The 25,742-nt window shown below is 49.8% G+C and overlaps 1 protein-coding gene across 2 annotated transcripts in view; it reads left to right on the top strand.

Annotated features, from left to right (window-relative positions):
- Positions 1–25,742, top strand: part of LOC119975725 (sodium/hydrogen exchanger 9-like) — a 455,770-nt gene that overhangs the window by 376,376 nt on the left and 53,652 nt on the right. The window contains exon 15 of one of the 2 annotated variants that reach the window (XM_038815549.1): positions 5,581–6,172. The exons of the other annotated variant lie outside the window; for it this stretch is intronic. Coding sequence (XP_038671477.1) covers positions 5,581–5,630 — 50 coding nt within the window. The 3' untranslated portion in view covers positions 5,631–6,172. Of the gene's footprint in view, positions 1–5,580; positions 6,173–25,742 lie in introns of those variants that run through there. 2 annotated transcript variants of the gene reach the window in all.

Raw genomic sequence — 25,742 nt, 5'->3', positions numbered from 1 at the left:
CCCCTAGTTCCCATTTTGATTTTGCTGACTGCGTTGTATCTGTATCTTTAGACTAACAGTACAAGGTACTAACAGATTGCAAATGTACGTGGGTTGAAAGCAACATTGACAGATGTTTATTAAATAGGTCTTCACGATATAAGGTTTGGTACGCGACTAGGGCAAAAGCCCATGAGGTAGTTGACGATGCCACGCATGTCAAGTGACTCAGTTCTTAAGGAGTTATTGCACACAACTACAAGAACCCACATATCATAGAATTTACAGTGCTGAAGAGGCCATTTGGCCCATCGAGTCTGTACCAGCCCTTAGATATGTATAACAGTATCTCCTATTTTGTCTATTAGTATATTGATGTGCGATCAATGACTCCAGAAGTGAGATTGGATGACAATTGAAGGCTTTATTGGACTAGATGTTTCCCCCAGCAGCGCAGGTACAGAATGCAGCAGCTGGGGAGACACAGACTCTAATACTCCGCCTTACTGGGCGGAACCAGCAGGCAGGCTTCACCAATGATATTGCTGTCTCAGGTACCTCCCACACCAATGATCTTACAGCCTCAATCTGGGTACCGTAATATCCCTAATACCGACTACCACGTATAATGATACATACTATTAGATTTCAGTTAATACTTCTTTCAACCTCATTGTATCATTCTCTGTGTACAGGCACACTTGTCTCTAGCCATCTCTCTGCTTGACCTATTCCTCTTTGTGCTTTACCCTTTTCTCTTTTTTGACTTTTGTCTGTGAATTTACTTTTCATATGAGTTGACCTTTGATTTCCAGGAGGCAGTTGACAAGGCGCCACTACACAAAGTAAGAGCTTATAGTGCGGAGGAGAACAGCATGAATAGAGGACTGGTTAGCTAAACGGAATCAAAGAATGGGCATAAATGGACCACTTTCTGTTTGGCAAACAGTGAACTGCAGAGTGCTACGGGGGTAGTGCTTGGGCTTAACTATTTACAAACTATAACAATAACTTCTAAGAAGGGGCCGAATACACAGTTGCTAAATTTGATGATGACTCAAAGATAGGTGGGAAAGTAAGTTGTGAAAAGGACCTATTGGACGCAGTGTACCAGTCACGTTGTGCCGGAACGGGAGCATAATGCAGCTGGTAGATGCCGGAGAGGCTTCTCACCGGTTTCCCGGCAGCCAGTACACCTCGCGAGGTCTATTCAGGTCATAAACAATCCGGCGCCTGCAGGTGCAGTTGGAGGAGTTCAACAGTGTGCTAGGACAAGAGGTGATGCCGAGAATGCGTGCTTCCCAGGCCACCAGTCTGTGGTGGAGACCTTGGGGACAAATATATCGGCCATGGGTCAAGATGTCCAAGGCCTGGGGCACTTTGTCTGGGCGGTGGCCGAGGCACATGACAAGGTGGGGCTTTCACAGGCAACCATGTACCAGGGCCACCTGGAAATTGCAGCGGTGCTCCAGAGTTTGGACCAGTCATAACCGGTCATGGCTGCAGGCGTTTACAGCATTGCCTGGGCAGTGGCTGGCCTGAACCAGTCACAGAGGGATGTGCACTGTCCCTGTGATCCATGGCTGCGAGCATTGAGACCCTGGTCGAGATGAGAACAGGGCTCCAGGACTGGCGGCGGCAGGTGGTGGGGGAGTCTTCGCAGCTCACTCCGGCTGCACCTACGTCCCAACAAATAGCCCTTGGGCCATTGGGCACAGCGAAAGAAAAGGAGGTGATGGAACCCGTGCAGTTGGGAGCTTTTGTCCTCCCGTGTACCCCCATTGTTCCAGGTGTGCCATGATCTGGCAGATATGTGTACAGTCTCCTTGCTCAGCTGGAGTCTTCGACAACACACCCAGTCAGGCAGGTTCACGAAGGACTGGCGCTGCCGGTACACACGAGGCCTAATATAGCACCTCCATTCCACCTCCTCCTCAGACTGCTGGGCTGTCGGCTCTTCATCCTCACTGGCTGACTCCTGTTCCTCTGGAGCAAGCTCCACTGCTGCAGGACCCTCCCCTGAATAGCTCTTGCTCATACATCCTCAGTGCATCCCCCAGGGCTGCGGCGGCAAGGCAGATGCCAACCATTCCTGGTTGGATCCCAAAATCCATTGTCTGCAGGGGGTGAAAGGCAGACATGTTAGCACGGTGCATACTATGTGCACAACCATATCCAACGGGCTACAAGATGGCCCCGGCCTGCACTGCAGCTCCTGCCCCCAGGTGTCCCCTTCCCTCCTCTCCCAATCCCCCCCCGCCCCCCCACCGCCGTTCCCCCTGGCACTCTGATAATCTTCATCCCAAAGTACTTAATGAAGTGGCCCAAGAAATAGTATTTCCTTTGGTGGTCATTTTCCAAAATTCTTTGGACTTTGGAATGATTCCTTCAGATTGGAGGATAGTGAATGTAACCCCGCTATTCATAAAGGGAGGTAGAGAGAAAACAGGGAACTATAGACCAGTGAGCCTAGTAGTAGAGAAGTTGCTGGAGTCCATTATCAAGGATTTCATAGCACCGCATTTGGAAAGCAGTGGTGTAATCAGATAAAGTCAGCATGGATTTAGAAGGCTTTCGACAAGGTCTCACATAGCAGATTAATATGCAAAGTTAAAACGCTTGGATTTACAGGTAGTGTCTTGAGATGGATAGAAAGCTGGTTAGGAATCAAAAAGTTTGAATTAATATGTTCTTTTTCTGATTGGCAGGCAGTGACTAGTGGTGTACCGAAGGGATCTGTGCTCGGACCCCAACTATACACATTATATATTAATGATTTGGACAAGGAAACTAAATGTATTATCTCCAAATTTGCAGAAGGTACAAAATTGGGTGGGAGGGTGAGCTTGTGAGGAGGCTTCAGTGGGATTTGGACAGGCTGAGTGAGTGGGCACATGCGTGACAGAGATGTATAATGCGGATAAATGTGAGGTTATCCGCTTCGATACCAAAAATAGGCAAATTATTATTTGAATGGATGTAAATTGAGAGAGGTGGATACTCAGCGAGACCTTGGTGTCCTCGTGCATCAGGCGCTGAAAATAAGCGCGCAGGTACAGGAGGAAGTATAGAAGGCAAATGGTATGGTGGCCTTCATGGCGAGAGGATTTGAGTAGAGGAATAGAAATGTTTTCCTGCAATAGTATAGGGCATTGGTGAGGCCACACCTGGAGTATTGTGTGCAGTTTTGGTGTCCTTATCTGAGGAAGGATGTTCTTGCTGTGCAGTGAGTGCAGCAAAGGTTTACCAGGCTGATTCCTGGGATGGCGGGACTGTCATATGAGGAGAGACTAAATCTATGAGGATTATATTCATTAAAGTTTAGAAGAGAGGGGGTCCCAGAAAAACTTTTAAAATTCTAACAGGATTATACAGGGTAGATTGAGAAAGAATGTTCCCCATGGTGAGGTGTGGGGTCCAGAACTAGAGGTCATAGTTTGAGGACAAGGGGTAAACCTTTTAGGACTGAGATGAGGAGAAATTTCTTCACCCAGAAAGTGGTGAATCTGCGGAATTCGCTACCACAGAAAGTAGTTGAGGCCAAAACATAATTCAAGAAGGAATTAGATATAGCTCTTGGGGCGAAAGGATCAAGGGATATTGGGGATGGGGAAGGCAGGATTAGGGCATTGAACTTGATAATCAGCCGTGATCACAATGAATGGCAGAGCAACCTCGAATGTCCTCCTCCTACTTTTATTTTCTAAGTTTCCATGTCTTCCAAATCTGCCCCAAACTCACAGTTCAGAGAGCTGGCACTATTCAGCAACAAAGTTAACTAGAGACTGTCTCGTCTTCTGGAAATGACTATTGGAATTTGAAATGTTGTACTATGACAGAGGGCTGAGGATTGTGGTATTTCTAAACGAGTGTAACAAAATGCACAAATGAAATGTCGCCCAGTTTCCATGGTGAAGCTAAATTTCTCACTAGCTTGTAAGTCTTCGCCCCACAAACACTCTGAAGAAATGAGTGTTTTCTAGGCTTGTCTGCGATCCCATTTGCCAAGAAAAAGTGTTCCTACATTTCCACATATTCAGTCCAGTTCTAATTCTCTTCCACAAACTCACTGATAGATCCGAAGATAGCCATGATACTGCCAACTTGTCTTCTGTCGGTAAACTTAGCAAAAGTTTGTGTTGAATGTGCTAAAACTTAAATTTATTTTATTCCCATCACCAAAAAGACAAGGTAACTTGACCACAAAAATGCACGGTGGCGCGGTGGTTAGTACTGCTGCCTCACGCCACTGAGAGCCCGGGTTCGATCCTGTCCCCGGGTCACTGTCCATGTGGAGTTTTCACATTCTCCCCATGTCAGCGTGAGTATCACCCCCACAACCCGAAAGGGCTGCACGGCAGCACAGTGGTTAGCATTGTTACTTCACAGCTCCAGGGACCCGGGTTCAATTCCCACTTGGTTCACTGCCTGTGCGGAGTCAGCACGTTCTCCCCTTGTCTGAGTGCGTTGCTTCCGGGTGCACTGGTTTCCTCCCACAAGTCCCAAAAGACGTGCTTGTTGGGTGAATTCAAGATTCTGAATTTCCCCTCAGTGTCCCCGAACAGGCACCGGAGTGTGGCGACTAGGGGCTTTTCACAGTAACTTCATTGCAGTGTTAATATTTGTGGCAATAATATGATTATTATTATTACTACTGTATTATTATTATTTTTTTTTATAAATTTAGATTATCCAATTATTTTTTCCAATTAAGGGGGCAATTTAGTGTAACCAATCCACCTACTCTGCACATTTTTGGGTTGTGGGGGTGAAGACACGGGGACAATGTGCAAACTCCACACGGACAGTGACCCAGAGCCGGGATCGAACCTGGGACCTCAGCGCCATGAGGCAGCTGTGCTAACCACTAGGCCACCGTGCTGCCCTTTATTACTATTATTATGTGTAGGGTATGTGGATTGGCCACGCTCAACTGTACTTTAATTGGAAAAATAAAAAACAATGAATTAATAGAAACTGAAAAAAATTGTAACGAACAGCAGTTAAGTACGAATCTGTACGTCACCACAATAATAACTGATGGTTTCACAGCACTTACTGATGACATCAGCAGTGGGTTTAAATAAGAAGATGCATAATAATAACACTCGATAACAATAAGGCTTGCTTATGAGGCCACAAATATTAATATTGCTGGGATTCTCCATTGTGAGTCCGCCCCGTTACTGCTGCTGGCGAGGACGGAGAATTTGGTGCTTAGCCAAATCTCCCATTCACTAAGTAAAAATACTCTTTTATTGCAAGTAGGCTTACATTAACATTGCAATGAAGTTACTGTGCAAAGCCCCTAGTTGCCACATTCCGGCTCCTGTTCGGGTACACAGAGGGAGAATTCAGAATTCTCAGCTGGTACGGGAATTGAACCCGCGCTGCTGGCCTTGTTCTGCATGACAAACCAGCTGTCTAGCCCACTGAGCTAAACCAGCCCCCTAGGTAGAAGTACCGGAGAATCCTGTTGCCGTGCACGGACAGATTATTCAGCCCATTGTCTGCAGTTTGTTCGGTAAGTGGGATCAGAGTGTTCCTGGGCTTGTCCTGTAGTACAATACCAAACTGATCAGACTGCGGTGTGTTTTTCAGCTACCACAGTTCATCCTGTTATGCACTCCACATCCTGCGTTAAATATTGACTGAGGGCACCCTGAGCGACCGCAAGCACATGTCAACTTTTAAAGATCAAGGCAAGGCCACCAATTATGAACAATAGCTCTAAAAGTCTCAGGAAGTCCTGTGGCATTGATAATGATGTTTGAGCTAACTGCACGGTTCGTGATGTGTTAAGCAGCGCTTGTATGCACTAATGGCTGTGTGTGACCTGAGGATTTCAGGCAGATCCCTAACTTCCTCTTCCTCTAAATTAACTCTGCAGATGATGCTGTGCATTGGACATAGAGCCATGAAAGGTTTCCTTTCCGCTGCACATTGACCTTGACCATAACAACAACAACTTGCTTTTAAACAGTGCATTTAACATAGTTAAAGCTTACTGAGGCGATTCACACAAGCTTTGTTTGACACGGCTTGGCACTGAGCCATTTAAAAAGGTACTGTGACAGATGGCAATAGTTTGGTGCGAGGTATGGGTTGTAAGGAACATCTTAAAGGAGAGAGGTAGAGAAGCCAAGAAGTACAGGGAGGGAATTCCAGACCTCAGTGACTGAAGGCTTTGCAGCTGATCACAAAGCAAAGAAAGGAAAGGTTTGGGAGAGGTCATTGGTAAATTTCAATGTGAGCTTTGAGCAATTCTCCTTCCAGCCAAAGAAAATGGGCTGATTCTCCGTTTCTGAGCATAACAACAAGCATGAATCCTGTGACCTCCGTCTGAACTTTCATTGCACACATTAAATGGCTTGAAAAGTCCAGACGTCTACTACAACATGCTGCATGACCAGCAGGTCTGCAAGTGTTGTCACGGAGATGGCTAGCACTTCAATGCTGGAAAGGATTAGCTCTGGGCTCTGTCGGATGTCCGGTGCAATGGTCCTTGACAGCGTCTGGCCATCACACCAAGCTTCTCCCTGTGCAGCATCCTCCGCATTCTCCTGTACACCGCTCCTTGGGATTCCTCAGTTGCATCTCCTGCAGGAAAGCTCACCTGCAGTTTCAGGCACCACGTAGCTGGCACACGCTCTACCCTTTCCCCCTTGCCTGGCTGCAGAAATTCCCACTGACTTCAGACTTGCTGGGGCTCCTTGATGCCGCACTCTGTCAAATTCTACCCTGCCGTCAAAGGCAACCATTCTCTCATCATCTCACGAATTTGGCTCTTTTGTCCACGTTTGAACCACGTCTTTAATGAGGTCTTAAGTTGAGTGGCCCAAACTGTGCATCAATAAGCAGGTTATTGTTCATTAAGTACTGTTAAATAGCGCTGCCAGTGACACCTTCCATCACTTTGCTTATGGCAGTCAGTAGATTAGTTGGGCAGTAATTGACAGATTGGATTTGTCCTATTATTTTTGGGCAGGGTACACCTGGACAAATTTCCATATGATCAGGTACATGCCAGTGTTGCAGCTGGAACAACTTGGCTAAGGATATGGCTGGTTGGGAGCACAAGTTTTCATTACAACTGCTGGTATGTTGTCAGTGATCATAGCCTTTTCTGTGTCCAGTGCCTTCAGTCATTTCTTGCTATCAGGTGGAGTGGATCGAATTGTCTGAGGTCTGGCCTCTGTGCCAGGGCAAGCAGAGGCAGTCGGCAACAGCCCTCTTCCAGTAAAGCAGCTCTCCTTTAAGAGGGCACGCTGCCTGTAAGAGGAACAGGCTAGCTACTGCACCACATGTTGCCAACACGGTGACACTGCTGTCTCACAGCGACCTGGGTTCAATTCCAGCCTTGGGTTACTGTCTGAGTGGAGTTTGCATTTTATTCTGGGTGCTCTGGCTTCCTCCCACAATTCAGAAAAGTGTAGGTTAGGTGGATTGGCTATGCGAAAATTGCCCCTTAGTGTCCAAAAGGTGAGGTGAGGTTACGGGGATTGTTTGGGGGCTCATGTAGAGGGTCGGTGCAAACTAGATGGGCCGAATGACCTCCTTCTACACTGTAGGGATTCTATGAAATACGAGGAAAATGATGCTGAGCAGATTATTTAAGAGGAGGCAACACTGATTTTAAGCAATGCCCTCCAAAGGGGATGGGAGAAAATGGCCAGGAAAGTAATGCCTGGAGTCTATGTAAATGGGCACGGGTGAGGACTGCTTGTGGCTGGCAACCCTGTACCTAAAAATGGGCCACATGGAATTTTTAGCCCATCGTGTTGAACATGATAATTTTGCTTTCGGGATTTTCTTTTTTTTCCTTCTTTCATGAGCTGTGGGCATCGCTGGTTAGGCCAGTGTTGATTGCCCATCCCTAATAGTCATTGGGAAGGTGGTAGTGAGCCTCTTTCTTGAAACTCTGCAGTCATGTGGTGTCGGTACACCCACTGTGCTGTTAGAGAGAGAGTTCCAGCAATTTGACCCAGTGACAGTGAAGAAACGACGGCATACAACCAATTCAGGATGGTGAGCGGCTTGGAGGGGAACTTACAGGTGGTGGTGTTCCAATGTATTTGTTGCCCTTGTCCTTCTAGGTGGTAGAGATGGCGGGTTTGGAAGGTGCTGTCAAAGGAGCCAGATGGTCAACACTGCTGCCACTGTGCTTCGGTGATGGAAGAACTGAATGCTTGAAGTGGTGGATGAGGTGAAAATCAAGTGGACTGCTTTGCCCTGGATAGTCCTTGATTGTAGTTGAAACTACACTCGTCCAAGCAAGGGAGAGTATTCCATCAAACTCCTGATTTGTGCCTTGTAGATGTCGGATAGGCTTTGGGGAGTCAGGAGGTGAATCACCCTCCACAGAATTCCCAACCTCTGACCTGCACTCCAAGCCACGGTATTAGTAATTTTGGTCCGGTTCAGATTCTGGTCTGTGGTAACCCCCAGGATAGGGCTAGTGGGTTACCATTAACCACAAACTGAACTGGTCTCATTGGGTTTTGGAGAAGAGAAGGAAGTCTTTGTGCCGTTGCCTTTAGAACAAACTAAAACCAATCATGCAACCTGCCAAGAGATTGTGATAAAAGTGCAAAGTAGCTGCCTTCACTCTATAACACTGCAAACAGGCGTAGGCTCAAATGAGCAATCACCCTGTGCCATTGACAGAGAATTGTAAAATCAGGCACGTAATATAAAGAAAAGTAACCACTTATTCTCTCTCTCTCAGCCTCCAGTGATCATTTTCTGTGCCTCAAACCCCAAATGCACATGGTTGTGACATAGACATAAATGTTAGCGGTGTGTGCACTGCAGTCTCTAGCACCAAACATAGGAACTCGTTTAGGCTAAAGGTAGCCAGCTCCATTAGTCAGAATGTTAAAAAGACACTGCCTGGGCAGGCCAGAATGGGAGGCAAGCTGCTCTTTCCCGAAATGTTTCTGCACCTCCTACATAGCAACTGAATCCATTCTCTGATGCGCAGAGCCATTCCTTAGCAACAGAAAAGCTACATTCAGTCCATGAAGCACCAGTTGACCGCCCCAGCCTAAATGGAAAATGTGTTGTCCATTTCTTTTTTTTAATTTAAAAAAATTTATAAAGTATTCAATACTTTTTTTTCCAATTAAGGGGCAATTTGGGGTGGCCAATCCACCCAACCTGCACATCTTTGGGTTCGGGGGGTGAGACCCACACAAACGAGGAGAATGTGCAAACTCCACACTGACAGTGAGCCGGGGCCGGGATCGAACCCAGGTCCTAAGCGCCGTGAGGCAGCAGTGCTAACCACTGCATCATTGTGCTGCTCTGTAATGTCCATTCCCCCCTCCACTTACAACATCAGCAGATGCCTGGGATAAACTCTGTTACCTTCAGTTAGAAAGAAAGAAAAGATTTGCATTAAAAATATCTCTGCCAAATTAATAAGCATGATGTGGAGATACCGGCGTTGGACTAGGTTGGGCACAGTAAGAAGTCTGACAACGCCAGGTTAAAATCCAACAGATTGGTTTCGAATCACTAGCTTTCGGAGCACTGCATTAATAGGCAATAGGCAATATCATTTGACTAGGTGGAAACATTAAGTCGATTTTGCTATGGCTTTATTCAAATGTGGCAAATAATTTTCTTATAAATATTGATTCAATTATGCTCTCCCTGGCTTTGTTACTGTGAAACACTCTTTTCTTGGTCTTGGCTACGCTGACACTAATTGTGCTTCACAGTCCCATTGTTTTACCTTACTCCTAATGTTTAAAGTTATCTGGTAAAGTGTATCCTGAGGAAACAATTAATGAATCGCTGTGTAAGGACGTGATGATCATTGACACATCTGCATAATAATGCTCCATCCCACCTTGGAAGCTTCAGAACTAAATTTAAGAATAAAGCTGACATCAAAAGCAGCACTCTTCAGGCTCTTGCTACCTCTGATAAATATCAGAGAGGCACAAAGCCGATTTCTGCCTTTCCCCTGATGCCACCGCACGCCAGCCACAGCCAGACATTCAAATCCAAAGCAAGTGCTGCAATCACAGGAAATTTGAAACAGAAACAAAGCTGGAAGAATCCAACAGGGTCAGGGTCCTTCTGCCCCGCCACTGCGAGTGGCCGGAAGGGGGGGGGGGGGGGGGGGGGGGGGGGGAGGCACAAACCAAGGCAGAGCAGATGCGTCAGTGAGCCAAATGATTATCAGGTGACGCGACAGATCACTTCAGCCACGTTGATGTGAAGCATTGAGCAAGTATTGCGAAAGATGTTGAAGAAACTTGTGAAATGTGAATAGCGAAGGGTGGTGAGGATCCTCGGGGGGGGGGGGGACCAAAGGGGTGGAAAATGTTAAAAATCTGAAGTTAAAAGTTGAAACATTCAGCTGAGGTCCTGGTAATCACGATGGAAAAAAGATACCGTGCCAAAGCGCAGCTTCTTTAAGAGCTTTTACAGTAATCTCCATAACCCGGTGGACTTGATTAAAAAGGCTGAATTTTTACAAAATTCTCATCAATTAATTTATCGTACTCATCAATCTTGCATCAAAGTATGGGAAATATAATGATCACCACGATTGGTATTTGGAATAGCAAAAGCTGAATCTGCAGCAGATGGAGCTGTCTAACCCAATTGGGCTGGTTAAGAAAGATCAATTACTTTTTAATATATTATGTACAGCATCAGTGACAATAATTCTGACCAGTATTCATTGATGCCTACGGTTCATGAATTGTCTCATCGGCATCCTTTTTAAGAATGCCACCTTTTTTTAATATGATTTGTTAATCCCTTTTAGAGAGAGGGAAGGCGCCATTTGAACTCTTCTTATTGTGACTCAATTTTGATATCAGAGCCGCTTGTACTCCCAAGATCACACACACCTACCCATGGACAGAAAACAGGGCAGGTGAGCTGATCCTGGACCTCAGCTGTGTCAGCTGCTAGGATTTTCACTGAGCTGTAAAAGTAAAGTCGCCATAGTCCCTGTGGTGAATGTATTAACCATAATGCATGCATGATACGGTAACCTATGACCTGGAAGTGGTGATATGAACTGTGACCCCGGTATGGGCCGCCTCTGGGGGCCATATATAGACCGGCCACCTGTGGACGGCATTCATCTGTACTATTGACTCTGGCTAGGCAAGTTCATGACTAATAAAGCCTACTGTTCACTTGCTCTCTCTGCCTCACTGTGAATTGAAGGTATATCAATTTATTAGTCATCAACAGCACTATGGAAGCCGCTCTAAAGCCAAACAGGCTCGAACTCGACGCCCGCCCGTCCGAAGCCAAGGAAATATTCGAACATTGGCTTTGAGGCGTATCTCGACTCCTCCTCAACGCCTCCCTCAGTGACTCTCAAGCTGCGACTCCTCCACACTCAGGCGAGCCATCGAATCTCAGTAATGATCGAGAAAGCGGCCACATACGAGGCGGCGGCCGCAACTCTCAAGGCACACTTCGTGAAGCCCGTAAATGAGGTGTTCACCAGACACCTCCTCACTACTCACCATCAACGCACCGGAGAATCGCTGGACAAGTATCTCGAATGCCTGATTCTACTCGCGAGGAACTGCAGCTATCAAGATGTGACGGTGGAGGAACATATGAACTCACAGATCCGGGACACCTATGTGGCGGGGGTCCGCTCGAACTATATCAGGCAGCTGGAAAACGGGACCTCCGACCTGCGGGACATGGTAAAGCTAGTGACCTCGCTAGAGGTGGCCTACCGGAACCTCAGCGCATTCCCCGCGGGCCTGGCGAACCCCTCGTGGACACCTTCGTCGCGGCCCCCGTCAGACCCAACTACATCGCAGGCCTGTGCCGCGCGTCTGCCAGCCCAGCCCAGGGAACCGCAGTGCTACTTCTGTGGCCAGGGTCAACACACCCGGCAGCGTGCCCAGCCCGCACAGCGACGTGTAGTGATTGTGGGAAAAAGGGGCACTTCGCTAGAGTCTGTCTGGGCCGGCCTAAGGCGCCCCCTCACAGACCTCCCCCCTCCCCACAGCCTCAAGGCTCTAAAATGATGCCTGGGGCTGTTCTCCTACTATGCCCAGTGGGTCCCCAAATATGTGGACAAAGCCCGCTCTCTTAGTCAAACAACCACTTTCCTCCTGACGGATGAGGCCAACGCGGCCTTCAGCCGAATCAAGGCCGATATCACCACGGCCGCAATGCACGCGGTGGATGAGTCCATCCCTTTTCAGGTAGAGAGCGACGCGTCAGACGTCGCACTGGCCGCCACACTCAGTCAGGCGGGCAGGCCAGTAGCATTTTTCTCCAGGAACCTCCACGCTTCCGAAATTCGACACCCCTCGGTCGAGAAGGAAGCACCAGCCATCGTGGAAGCCATGCGGTACTGGAGGCACCACCTAGCCGATAGGAGGTTCACCCTCGTCACTGACCAACGATCAGTAGCCTTCATGTTTGACAACGCATAGCGGGGCTGTGGTGAACGTGATTCACACCGGATTATAACCTGCATATACATGTGTCTGTATTGTAAGTGCAGTTGCACTACCTGTCCTCCAGGAGGAGTAGCTCTGGGAATGCTCGAGTTGTACGGGACTTCTCCCTTGGCTCTGCCCAGGACTCCTCCCCCGGGAGCTGCTGTATAAAGATCAGTGCCACAGGGTCAGCCGGCCAGTTCACCGATAGTTCAACGGCTAACAGGCTGGCTCTGTTGTAAGTATATTAAAACCGCTATTCTAATCCTACAAGCACGTGTCCGTAGAATTGTTGGTTCCAACAATTTAATATACTCAGGAAACAGTCGAAGAAATCATGGAAGCAGCCCTCAAGACCCAGACGCCTAGAACTCGATCCACAGGATGCAGAGGCTAAGGAAATTTTTCCCACTGGCTGAGATGTTTTAAAGCCTACCTGGCAGAAGCCAGCACCGCCGGAAAAACGGAGGAACAAAAACTCAGCCTACTGCATGCGAGGGTAAGCCACAGAATCTCGACACAGCTGAATCCGGCCGGTTCTTACACCGCAGCGCTGGCAATATTGGACAAAATGTACGTTAGGCCCATTAACGAGGTTTATGCACGACACGTGTTTACGACTCGCCGTCAGCGGCCTACAGAAATGCTTGCCGAGTTTGTAAGGGAATTGAACAACCTTTCCAATGACTGTAATTATCAAGCCGTTACCGCGGCTGAACATAGGGAGCTTGCTGTGCGGGACGTTTTCGTAGCAGGCCTTAGGTCTAACTATGTGCGCCAAAGACTGCTAGAAAAGGGGGCCCAGGACTTAGACACTACTGTGGAGGCTGCTACCACTATGGAAGTTTCCTTCAGCAGCCTCACGTCGTTTCCCGTGGACCCTGCGACCCCATCGTGGACCCCCGACCAACAGTCCCCCCAGGCCTGTACCGCACGGCCCCCCAGCTACCGCGCTGCCAAAGCCAGTTGCCCCAGCTGCCCCAGCCAGCTACTCAGCTGCTCCAACCAGCTACTCAGCTGCTCCAGCCAGCTACTCAGCTGCCCCAGCCTGCCATTTCTGTGGCTAAAGCCAGCACCCGCGGCAGCACTGCCCAGCCAGATCCGCAACCTGCAGCAGCTGCGGGAAGAAAGGCCACTATGCCAGAGTGTGCCTCGCGAAAAGGGCCCCAGTTTCTAACTCCCCAGCAGAGAGATCAAATCGCTCCCAACACCAGTGGGCCCGCGGGGCCCGAAACGCTGCGGCCTAAGCCCAGACTCCGCCCCCTCCCGCCACGTGCGATCCATGGGGGCCGCCATCTTGGCAAACACCCAACATGCGGCCGGCCACGTGCGACTCATGGGGGCCGCCATCTTCCTCGCCGCTCACCACGTGCGATCCACGGGCCCCATCTGCATCGGCACGCTCAGAAAGCTCATCTGAAGAATACGACTTCCTCGGGCACTCACCACGCGGCCCGCAACTCAACGCAGTCACCCTGGATCAATCCCGCCCCAAGCACCTACGAAGTTCGATGGCGGAGGTCCAGATCAACGGGTACAGCACGCCATGCCTCTTTGACTCCGGGAGCACCGAGAGCTTTATACATCCAGAACTGGTAAGACGCTGTTCACTTTCTATTTTTCTGGTGAGCCAAACTATCGCCCTCGCTTCGGGCTCCCACTCAGTCCAAATCCAAGGACGCACCGTTGCTACGCTCACAATTCGAGGCGCTAGTTATTCTAAATTTAAACTTTACGTCCTGCCCGACCTCTGCGCACCACTCTGATTAGGCCTGGATTTCCAGTGCAACCTCAGGAGCCTCACCCTCAGCTTCAGCGGGCCCCTGCCCCCACTCACTATCTGCAGCCTCGCCGCGCTGTGCATCTCCCCCCCCCCCCCCCCCCCCCCCCCCTCCTCTCTTCGCCAATCTCACTCCAGATTGCAAACCAGTAGCTACTCGCAGCAGGCGATACAGCCTACAGGATAGGGTCTTTATCCGTTCGGAGGTCCGACGGCTGCTCAGTGAGGGGACCATAGAGGCCAGTAATAGTCACTGGAGAGCTCAGGTGGTGGTCGTCAAGACCAGGGAAAAATTTGGCATGGTCGTCGACTATAGCCAGACCATAAATCACTTTACACTCCTAGACGCGTATCCCCTCCCCAGATTTGCAGACATGGTTAATCAGATCGCCCAATATCGGCTATTTTCCACGGTGGATCTGAAGTCTGCATACCACCAACTCCCAATCCACCCGGAGGACCGCCGCTACACGGCGTTCGAGGCCGATGGCCGCCTCTTCCACTTCCTCTGGGTTCCCTTCAGCGTCACCAACGGGGTTTCGGTGTTCCAACGAGCAATGGACCGAATGGTAGACCAGTACGGGCTGCGGGCCACGTTTCCGTATCTGGACAATGTTACCATCTGTGGCTATGACCAGCAGGACCACAACGCCAACCTCCACCGTTTTCTCCAAACGGCACAGAAATTAAATCTCACTTACAACAAGGAGAAATGCGTTTTCCCCACAGACTGGCCATCCTCGGCTACGTCGTGGAGAACGGAGTCCAGGGCCCAGACCCGGACCGCATGCTGTTAGAAATCCCCCTCCCTCATTGCCCCAAGGCCCTCAAACGGTGCTTGGGGTTCTTTTCATACTACGCCCAGTGGGTCCCTCAATATGCGGACAAAGCCCGCCCACTCTTTAAGGCCACACGATTTCCCCTGTCTGCTGCGGCGCGCCAGGCCTTCAGCTGCATCAAGGAGGACATCGCCAAAGCAGCCATGCGGGCGGTGGATGAATCCACTTCCTTTCAGATTGAGAGAGACGCCTCAGAGGTAGCTCTAGCAGCCACTTTAAATCAGGCAGGGAGGCCCGTTGCATTTTTCTCCCGTACCCTATCCGCTTCAGAACTCCAACACTCCTCAGTCGAGAAGGAAGCGCAAGCCATCGTGGAGGCTGTTCATCACTGGAGGCACTACCTCGCAGGTAGGAGGTTCACCCTCATCACCGACCAACGATCGGTTGCCTTTATGTTTGACAACTCGCAAAGGGGCAAAATAAAAAATAATAAAATCCTTTGGTGGAGGATCGAACTCTCCACCTATAGTTACGATATTAAATATCGACCGGGGAAGCTCAGCGAGCCCTCGGATGCCCTATCCCACGGGACATGCGCCAGCGCGCAGATCAGCCGTCTGAAAGCCATCCACGTGGACCTCTGCCATCCAGGGGTCACCCGGCTCGCCCACTACATCAGAGCCCGAAACCTGCCTTTCTCCAACGAGGAGGTAAAAGCAGTCACCAGGGACTGCCCGAGCTGTGCGGAGTGCAAACCGCACTTCTATAGACCAGACAGGGCCCACCTGGTCAAGGCTTCTAGGCCCTTTGAACGCCTTGCGATCGATTTCAAAGGGCCACTCCCCTCCACTAACAAGAACATCTATTTCCTCAACATCATCGGCGAGTTCTCCTGATTCCCTTTTGCCATTCCATGCCCTGATATGACCCCCCACACAGTCATTAGAGCCCTGCATAGTGCCTTCACCCTGTTCGGTTTCCCCAGCTACGTGCACAGCGACCGGGGTTCGTCCTATATGAGCGACGAGCTGCGTCAGTACCTGCTCGACAAGGGCATCGCCTCGAGCAGGACTACCAGTTACAACCCCAGGGGGAACGGGCAGGTGGAGAGGGAGAACGCGACGGTCTGGAAGACCGTCCTGCTGACCCTCCGGTCTAGAAACCTCCAAGTCTCCCAATGGCAAGAAGTTCTCCTAGACGCGCTCCACGCTATCAGATCCCTCCTCTGTACAGCTACAAATCAAACCCCTCACGAGCGACTTCATTTTTCCTAGGGGCACTACCACGGGAGTCTCACTTCCGGCGTGGCTGAGGACACCAGGCCCGGTCCTCCTGAGGAAGCACGTAAGGGGGCACAAAACTGACCCCCTTGTTGAAAAGGTGCGCCTCCTCCATTCCAACCCCCAGTACGCATTCGTGGAGTTCCCGGACGGTCGCCAGGACACAGTTTCCCTTCGGGATCTGGCACCCGCTGGATCCAGCCCCCCCCCCCCACCCCCACTGAGGAACCCCTTACCCCGTTCCCTATGCTGCCGCCCCCTCGCGCCCCCAATTCCGCAAGCTCACCCCACCGGTTCCACGTGCCAGAACCAGCCTGCCCCCAGCGCCCCCAGTCTCCGGTCGAGCCAGAGGTGTATAAAGTTCGGACGAGACCCACCCCGGAGTCTGCCATCGTACCCCAGCTCTCAACACCCACCCAGCCACCGCAAGAGGCTGCAACCCCGGTGCTCCGCAGATCGAAAAGAACAATTCGTCCACCGGACAAACTAACTCTGTGAACCACCACCCCTACTGGACTCGATTTTTTTCACAGTGGGTGAATGTGATTCACACCGGATTATAACCTGTATATACATGTGCCTATATTGTAAGTGCAGTTGCACTACCTGTCCTCCAGGGGGAGTAGCTCTGGGAATGCTCGAGAGTTGTACGGGACTTCTCCCTTGGCTCTGCCCAGGACTCCTCCCTCGGGAGCTGCTGTATAAAGATCAGTGCCACAGGGTCATCCGGCCAGTTCACCGAAAGTTCAATGGCTAACAGACTGGCTCTGTTGTAAGTATATTAAAACCGCTATTCTAATCCTACAAGCACGTGTCCGTAGAATTGTTAGTTCCAACAGGGGCAAAATAAAAAATGATAAAATCTTGAGGTGGAGGATCGAACTCTCCACCTACAATTACGATATCAAGTATCGTCCTGGGAAGCTCAACGAGCCCCCAGATGCCCTGTCCCACGGCACATGCGCAAGCGCGCAAGATGACCGACATCGGGCTATCCACAATGACCTCTGCCACCCGGGGGTCACCTGGCTTACCCACTTCATTAAGGCCCGCAATCTGCCTTTCTCCAACTAGGAGGTCAAGGCCATGACCAGGGACTGCCAAGTCTGCGTGGAGTGCAAACCACACTTCTACCAGCCAGACAAGGCCCGTCTGGTAAAGGCCTCCCGGCCCTTTGAGTGCCTAAGCATTGAGTTCAATGGACCCCTCCCCTCCACCAACTGGAATATATAGGGCACGATCTCCCGAGTTACGAAAACTCGGGAAGCTGGCGTCAAAATCGGGCGCGTTTGACGCCAGCCTCCGCCCCCCCCCCCCCCCCCCCCCCCGACCGGGAACCGATTCATCTCCCCGGTCGGGGCTAGCATCGCGCGGCCGTGAACTCCGGCATCGCGGGCTTAACGTTAAGCCCGCTAGCCAAAGTTAGCGACGGCTGACGCGTCAGATGACATCAGCCGCGCATGCGCGGATTGGACGACTCCAACCCGCGTATGCGCGGATGACGTCATCGCGCTTGTGCGTGAAACCCGCGCATGCGCGGGACGTTATGCCCCGCAGAAGCTCCGCGGATGGATCCATCGGGGCGGCGGAGGGAGAAAGAGCGCGCGGGGTAAGTACCCGCTGCCCGCAATCGGTGCCCACCGATCGTGGGCCCTTAGCACGGCCGTGCCAATCGGTGCCATGGTTCCCGAGAACGGGACTTTACGGCCGTTTTTACGAACGGTCAGAGCAGGTGTGTTTTACGCTTGTAAAAACGGCCGTAAAGGCCTTGGAAATCGGCCCATCGGCCAGGAGAGAATCGTTGCTCGCCGTAAAAAAACGGCAGGCAGCGATTCGTGTCGGGAGGCGGGCATGGGGGGGGGGGGGGAGAATAGCGGGAGGGCGTCGGACCAGCATGTCCGTAAAAATTTACGCCGCCCGCTATTCTCCGAATTTTCGTGAGAGCGGAGAATTGCGCCCATACTTTCTCACCGTCATCGATGAGTACTCCCCGCTTCCCCTTCACCGTCCCCTGCCCTGACATGACCTCAGCCACCGTAATAAAGGCACTGCACAGCATCTTCACACTGTTCGGTTTCCTTGCCTATGTCCACAGCGACCGGGGCACATCATTCATGAGCGATAAGCTATGTCAGTACCTGCTCAACAAAGGCATCGCCTCGAGCAGGACTACGAGCTATAATCCGCAGGGAAATGGGCAGGTAGAGAGGGAGAACGCGACGGTATGGAAGGCCATTCTTCTGGCCCTTAGGTCTAGAAGTCTCCCAATCCCCCACTGGCAGGTGGTCCTCCCTAACGCCCTCCACTCCATCTGATCGCTCCTCTGCACGGCCACGAACGAGACCCCTCACGATCGTTTGTTTATCGTCCCCAGGAAGTCCATCTCCGGGGGATTGCTTCCATCTTGGCTGAAAACTCCGGGACCAGTCCTTCTCCGGAGGCTCATGAGGAGCCATAGTACAATTTTGAATCCTGTCTGCTGTTTTTTGCTTCCCCATGTGCTGCAGATAGATTTTGTAAAAGAGCTTAACCCAGCAGCTATTATATTCGAAAGAACAGATAAACCTTCCATCTGCATCTTTAGAACACCAGAATGACCTCCGAGCTCATCCTGAAACCAGACAAGTCACCAACCTCCAAGAGTCGCGAACCCTTTTTACTCTGCTGGACTGTAAATTGTTTAATCTATCCTCCCACTCTAATCAATTTTGGGTGCATAAACTTTCAGTGTATTTCTGAAGGTTGGAACATTTTAAAATTATTTTTCTTAGACTGGGTTAACTACAGTAGATATGTTTTTCTTCTTTAAGAAGCTCACGGAAATCTGACAGTGTATTTTGACCACAGCAGGTATACAGTTAAACACTCACTGAATTGGCAAGCATGTATATATATTCTTTTAAACCTGTTGCAGCCCCTCAAAAGGAGCGGCATAGTGACTCAGTGGTTAGCAATGTTGCCTCGCAGCACCAGGGACTCAGGTTCAACTCCAGACTCGGACAGCTGGCTGTGTGGAGTTTGCACGTTCTCCCCGTGTGTGTGTGTGGGATTTCCTCCAGGTCCTTTGGTTTCGAACATAGAACTGTAGAGCACAGTACAGGCCATTCAGCCCACAATGTTGTGCCGAACTAGTCTGGTTTCCTTCCACAGTCCAAAGATGTGCAGGTTAGGTGGATTTGCCATGCTAAATTAACCATTAGTGTCCAAAGATTAGGTGGGTTTACGGGGGTGGGGCAGGGTAGTGGGCATAAGTAGGGTGCTCTGCCCAAGGGTTGATGCAGACTCCTTCTGCACTGTCGGGATCCAATGATTCTATGAATTACTCAAAAAGTAGGGAAAGAGGAGAGCCATTGAACCTCCTTACCTGATTGTAACAATTACAAAAGAGGTTGTCTGTAAATTGGACAGTTCCCTGTCCATTAGGTGTATCGAGTAAGTGGCAGATACAATCTATCCAAGGTGCAACACCTTCACTGTGATTACTGTCGAAGGACAGGACCGCTGCATTGGGCACAAAACCTTTACCGGGGGCCAGCTTGGCAAGGCACAGAAAATGGTGTCCATGTGACCAACCTAGATGTCACCTTGTGTGAATGAATTCCACTGCAGCCTGCTGGTGCCTGTGTGATTGTCTCTTAATGCCATCTGATGTTGCCCTGACAAGCCACCCAGTTGCATGAACGACCTCGAGGAGATGGTTCACTGCCATCTGCTCATGGCAGATAGGAGTGGGCAGCGGACACAGTCATGTCGGTGTTGCCCACAAGTGTAAAAGATATTTCAGGGATAATTTAATGAGTGGTGGATTACGCTGCGCAATCAAGTGATTGAGTTGCTCATTTCCTTCAATTACCGCTGGGGACATGGTGTGCAAGGCCAATACTCCACTCAAACCAGAACTGTGAACCACAGCACTTTGAGGAAAGTATCATCCCAAGTGTGGAATAAACCATTCCATTCTTTCTGGAGCGCCTAGAATACAAACAAATAGCTTGAATTGTAATTACTTAGATAAGTATACTTCAGTGGACATTAAACCAACCGTAGTGTCTCCAAAGATGTGCGGGTTAGGTGGATTGGCCATGCTAAATTGCCCGTAGTGTCCTAAAAAGTAAGGTTAGGGAGGGTATAGAGTGATCATTTGCTCGGCACAACATTGAGGGCCGAAGGGCCTGTTCTGTGCTGTACTGTTCTATGTCTATGTCTATATGGGCCAGACTGGATACGGATGACAGACTCCCTTCATTACTGAACCTGTTGGATTTTGATGACTACACAGCAGCTTTTCCAGGTTGTTTTCTTTCTCCGATGTTGACTCATGAATGACCAAATTTAACAGTTTCACAGTTTGCCTCTGTAAGATTTGACTTTGTGTTTGTCGGCAGTTAGTCCAGGGTCACTATAACAACACCATTGAACCCACCAGACCATAATGTCCGCTGCTCTTCCCAACACCAGGAAATAACCTCCTCATTCGCTATATATCCATATGCGTAACTTGCACCTTTGCTTCAAACAATGCTTTCTTTTGTTAATGCCTCCTTCAGCAAGACCACCCTCAGAGAATGGGTGAATATTCCCGACATTCCTACACGTCTGCATTTTCCCCAGGCGCTTATACAGCGTCTGGAAGAGGTAATCAGTAACTATTGCACTGACATCATTTTATTTTTTGCCGTGTCAATAAAGCTGAAGCCCTTTAAGAGGCAGGCCACTTGGTGTGATTTTTTTTTAATAGCCGGAGACAGCATAAGATGAATGTGCAATATTGTTTCAGACACTGGGAACACAGCTGCAATAAAAACCAAAGAGCTGTTCGCTGTTTATTTTGTATTTGAAACATTTACGTCTCTATGTTTCCCTTTCTTCCCAACATCACACAGTGCACCCACCCTGGGGCACTGCCAGCTGTAAGCCTATAAGTGGCTGCAATGCATAAAGCATAAAGCATCCAGTCACAAAACCCAGAGCAGTTTGTTTTTTTTGTAAATTACGTGAAGATAACATCATTACTCGCAGGCGGTTTAACTTCTTACTGCAGAGTCTGTACTCAGCTCATATATGGCTTCTATATTCAATCAAATCAAGAAGAAACGGACCCTCCATACTTTAAACATGGATTTTGATAGTTACTATGAGAAAGGAGACTGTTAAAGGGGTTAGAGAGCGAGCAGGATCGGAGGATTGGGCTGAGTGATACTTATTGACCAAAAAGGTGCCAGCCCAGAGGAAGTGGCATGTTTCTGTGCTGAGTCATTCTGTTATTGGCAACAAAATTGGGAAGTATATCTGAATTTGGAATTGCAAATTAAGCACTACGTTTATGGAAGATTATTAGTAGCAGAAAAGATACTGGGCGGTGACTCTCCGTTTAGGAGACAATGTTCTCCCGCTCGCTGGACTCCACAATCCCGGTCCAATGTCAGCGGGATGCAATTCGGTGTTCCATGCCATGCAAAGGTATGCATGATGTAGATAGAATACAAGGGATTCCCAGGGAATCCCTCTATTGGGCTGTCGTCTTGAGCGGGCGGCCTGATAGAGAGATCCCACAGCCAGCCATCGCCCCCGCACTGCAAATTAGCCACAACTGCCCCCCCCCCCCCCCCCCCAACTCCACACAGCAGCCCCCACCTCCGGATTGCCTGGGTGCCCCACCTCCAAGTACGAGAATGAACCGAACCCCACCAGACCTCTATAATGGGGGAACCCCCCCCCCCCCCCGCACCCCTGTAACAGGGAGACACCCCGCAGGAGCCCATGTAATAAGGATACCCCCATAGGGACCCCTGCTCCTGCAGACCTCCCCCCCCCCCCCAAAGAGTGTGGAGGAGGGGTATGGTGGATGAGGAATGGATAGGCAGTGCATTCTTGGGGTGAGCACAGTAAGAAGTCTTACAACCCCAGGTTAAAGTCCAACAGGTTTGTTTCAAATCACTAGCTTTCGGAGCGCAGCTCCTTCCTCAGACCTGAGGAAGGAGCAGTGCTCCGAACACTAGTGTTTGAAACAAACCTGTTGGACTTTAACCTGGTGGTGTAAGACTTCTTACTGTGCTCACCCCAGTCCAACGCCGGTATCTCCATTTCTTGGGGGGTGGCATTCGGATGGTCTCTACCAGCGTGGCCCTGATGTGGTGGACCTCGCGGTGGGCCAAGGACCACAAATAAAACCCCACACGTGATCCGCGGGGACCGGAGAATCACAGGAGGCCAAAGCATAGAGTGCCGGGACTGCCAAATGTAAATGGGTCATTGAGCATTTATTTACATCACCCGCCGGCGTGCATCGTGGACCTTGTTCACGCCTCCAGCGGGAGGGTTGGAGCATTGAGGGGGCGCCGTTCCGATTTTCCCCCGGCCTGATTCTCCGTTCCATGAAGGAACGCATACCTGGCATTCCTGGGATGGAGAATCCCACCCATGAAATTGAGTTTGAAGTGGTGGCTAGTGTAGACTTGAGAGATGAACAGACATTTCCAACACTGATGAAGGTTCAACTCAATTTTATTAACTAACTTCTAACTAACTAACACACGATGACTGTGGGTCTAAATGATGCTAACTTAAACTAGAGACCTAAGCCTTGTCCGAACCAGTTGATTCTCTCAGCACGTGGTGTGAGTCTGGGCTGGGCTGGATGAGTTCTTGTTACAGTCAGAGGCAGCACCCAGAATGAGCGGGAACCGTGGTGCCCTCTGTCTTTATAGTGTGTTATTCTAACTGGTGATTGGCTGCGATGTTTGTACATGTTGATTGGTCCCTGTGCGTGTCCATCAGTGTGTGTCTGCACCATGATATGCAGATGTATATTATGACAGAGTTGACAGTGAGATAAGATATTCCCAATGTCATTATTCTTCTCTTAGGCAAGAAATATCTATAATTAGTTGTAAAATATTTGACATTTTAAACTAAGGGCTTCCAGAGAAACCGTCCACATCTTAGATTGGGGAAAGTCCTTGGCCAAGACTTTCACTACAGTGGCAGCTTGCTCGAGTTTGGGAAATTTCCCAACTTGCCAAAGCCGACCCCCCTGAGGAGAAAGATCCCTATTTTATCTTATTATTTATTTATGGGATGTGTTGTCGCTGGCTAGGTCAGCATTTATTGTCCATCCCTAAATGGGCTAGAGAAGGTGGTGGACAGCTGTCTTCTTGAGCCGTTGCAGTTCGTGTGGCGAATCAAGAGTGCTGTTTGGAAGGGGGTTCCTGGATTTTGACCCAGCGACAGTGAAGGAACGGCCTTATATTCCCAAATCAAAATCGCGAGTGTTTTGGGGGGAACCTCCAGGTTGTGGTGTTCCCATGTGTCTTCTGCCCTTGTCCTTCTGGTAACGGTCATCGGTTTGGAAGGTGCTGCCTAAAGAGCATTGGTGAGTTGTTGCAGTACATTTTGTAGATGGTACACACTGCTGCAACTGTGCGTCAGTGGTGGAAAGAGTGGATGCTTGTCAGTGGGATGCTTTGTCTTGGATGGTGTCAAGCTTCTCAAATGTTGTTAGAAAGGCACTTAACCAGTCAAATGGAGAACATTCCATCACACTGCTGACTTGTGCCTTGTCGATGGTGGACAGGCTTTGGGGAGTCAGAAGGTGAGTTAGTCACCACAAGATTCCAAGCCACTGTCCTGCTCTCGTGGCTAGTCTAGTTCAGTTTCTGGTCAACTTTAATCCCCAGGATGTTGATAGTGGGTGATTCAGTGATAGTAATGCCATTGAGGGTCAGGGGACGGTGGTTAGATTGGAGATGGTCATTGGCTGGCACTTGCTGCATTTGGACATGGGCTATATTAGTAACTGATGAGTCATGAATGGTGCTGAACATTAAACAATCGTCAGCGAACATCCCCAATTCTGACCTTATGGTGGAAAGAAGGTCATCAATGAAGCAACTGAAGGTGGTGGAGCCTAGAATACCATCCTGAGGAACTGCTGCAGTGGTGTCCTGGAGCTGAGATGATTGACCACCACAACCATCTTCTCTTGTGCCAGGTCTGACTCCAACCAGCGGAGAGTATTCCCCATGATTCTCGTTGACTCCAGTTTTGTGAGGGCTCCTTATCATAGAATAGGATCCCTACAATGCAGAAGGAGACCATTCGGCCCAAAGAGTCTGCACCGACCGTTCTGAAAGAGCACCCTAACTAGGCACATGCCCCATCCTATCCCCGTAATCCAGTAACCCCATCTAACCTTTTGGCCACTAAAGATAATTTAGCACGGCGAATCCACCTAACCTGTACGTCTTTGGACTGTGGGAAGAAACCGGAGCACCCGGAGGAAACCCATGCATACACGGGGAGAGCGTACAAACTCCACACAGACCGTCACCCAAGGCTGTAATTGAACCCGGATCCCTAGTGCTGTGAGACAGCAGTGCTAACCTCTGTGCCCACCATGTCGCCCTTGATGCCATACTCGATCAAATGCTGACTTGATGCCGAGGTCATTCGCTCTCACCTCATCTCTCGAATTCACCACTTTTGGTCATGCCTGGGCCAAGGCTGTAACGAGATCAGGAGCTGAGTGACCCTGACAGGACCCAAACTGAGCATCCGTGATCAGGATATTGCTAAGCGAGTGCTATTTGATAGTACAGTTGGTGACCGCTTCCACCACTTGACTGATGCTCTTCAGTACAGTAGTTGAGGGCGGTAATCGGCTGGGTTCTGCTATATGTTTACAGGACATACTTGGGCAATTTTCCACATAACCAGGTAGATGCCAGTGTTGTTGGGACCTTCACTCTAGACCTCAGCCCTCACATCCACCGCCCACTCCCAATACCATCTCCGTGACCCAAATGCTAACTCGATGTCAATGCATGCCCCACCGACCTCCATTGGCCTCTTATAATCCTTGTACCATTCCTGGCCCATCCATGCCCGGTATACGTTGAGCCAAATCTTCTGGTTTCCAGACCTTCAGAAACCAGGAGGTGGATTCTCCGGTCCCCCAGCCGCTGATGCCGGGATTCCCCGCTCCCACTGCTTGTCAATGGGATTTCCCATGAAACCCCCCCTCCCATGCCGCCGGGAAACTGACGGGGGGTTGTCTCCAGTGGGTAAAGAGAATCCGAACATCCGGAGAATTCCAGACCGGATGTATGACTGAACGTGTGCATTGGGACCCTGTGGAAGTCCTGATGCACATCAACTTCCGACAGTTAATTCCCCTGTTCCCTGAGAACTCTGATTTAGTGTTAGAGTCAGAGGCTTTGGGCAGTTCTGCTGTACTTACCTGAATATTTACTCAGGAAATGTTAGACAGATTCGACCCTAGTCTAACACCTGGCAAACCGCGCAACTAACACATCAATCTGTGACTTGCCGAGTGCCTTGTGGCCATTCAACTATCCCTCTGACCAGTCATCTAACCCCCAACCAGACCCAAATACATTCTGACTATCCCCGCCAACCTAAAAATTAGGTTCGCTCACACATTTAGGCACCATGACTAAGCTAGGATGACCACCTTTGCTCC

Source organism: Scyliorhinus canicula, chromosome 13, assembly GCF_902713615.1.
Source record: "Scyliorhinus canicula chromosome 13, sScyCan1.1, whole genome shotgun sequence".
Lineage (NCBI taxonomy): Eukaryota > Metazoa > Chordata > Chondrichthyes > Carcharhiniformes > Scyliorhinidae > Scyliorhinus > Scyliorhinus canicula.
This window is presented reverse-complemented; position numbering and strand designations above follow the sequence as displayed.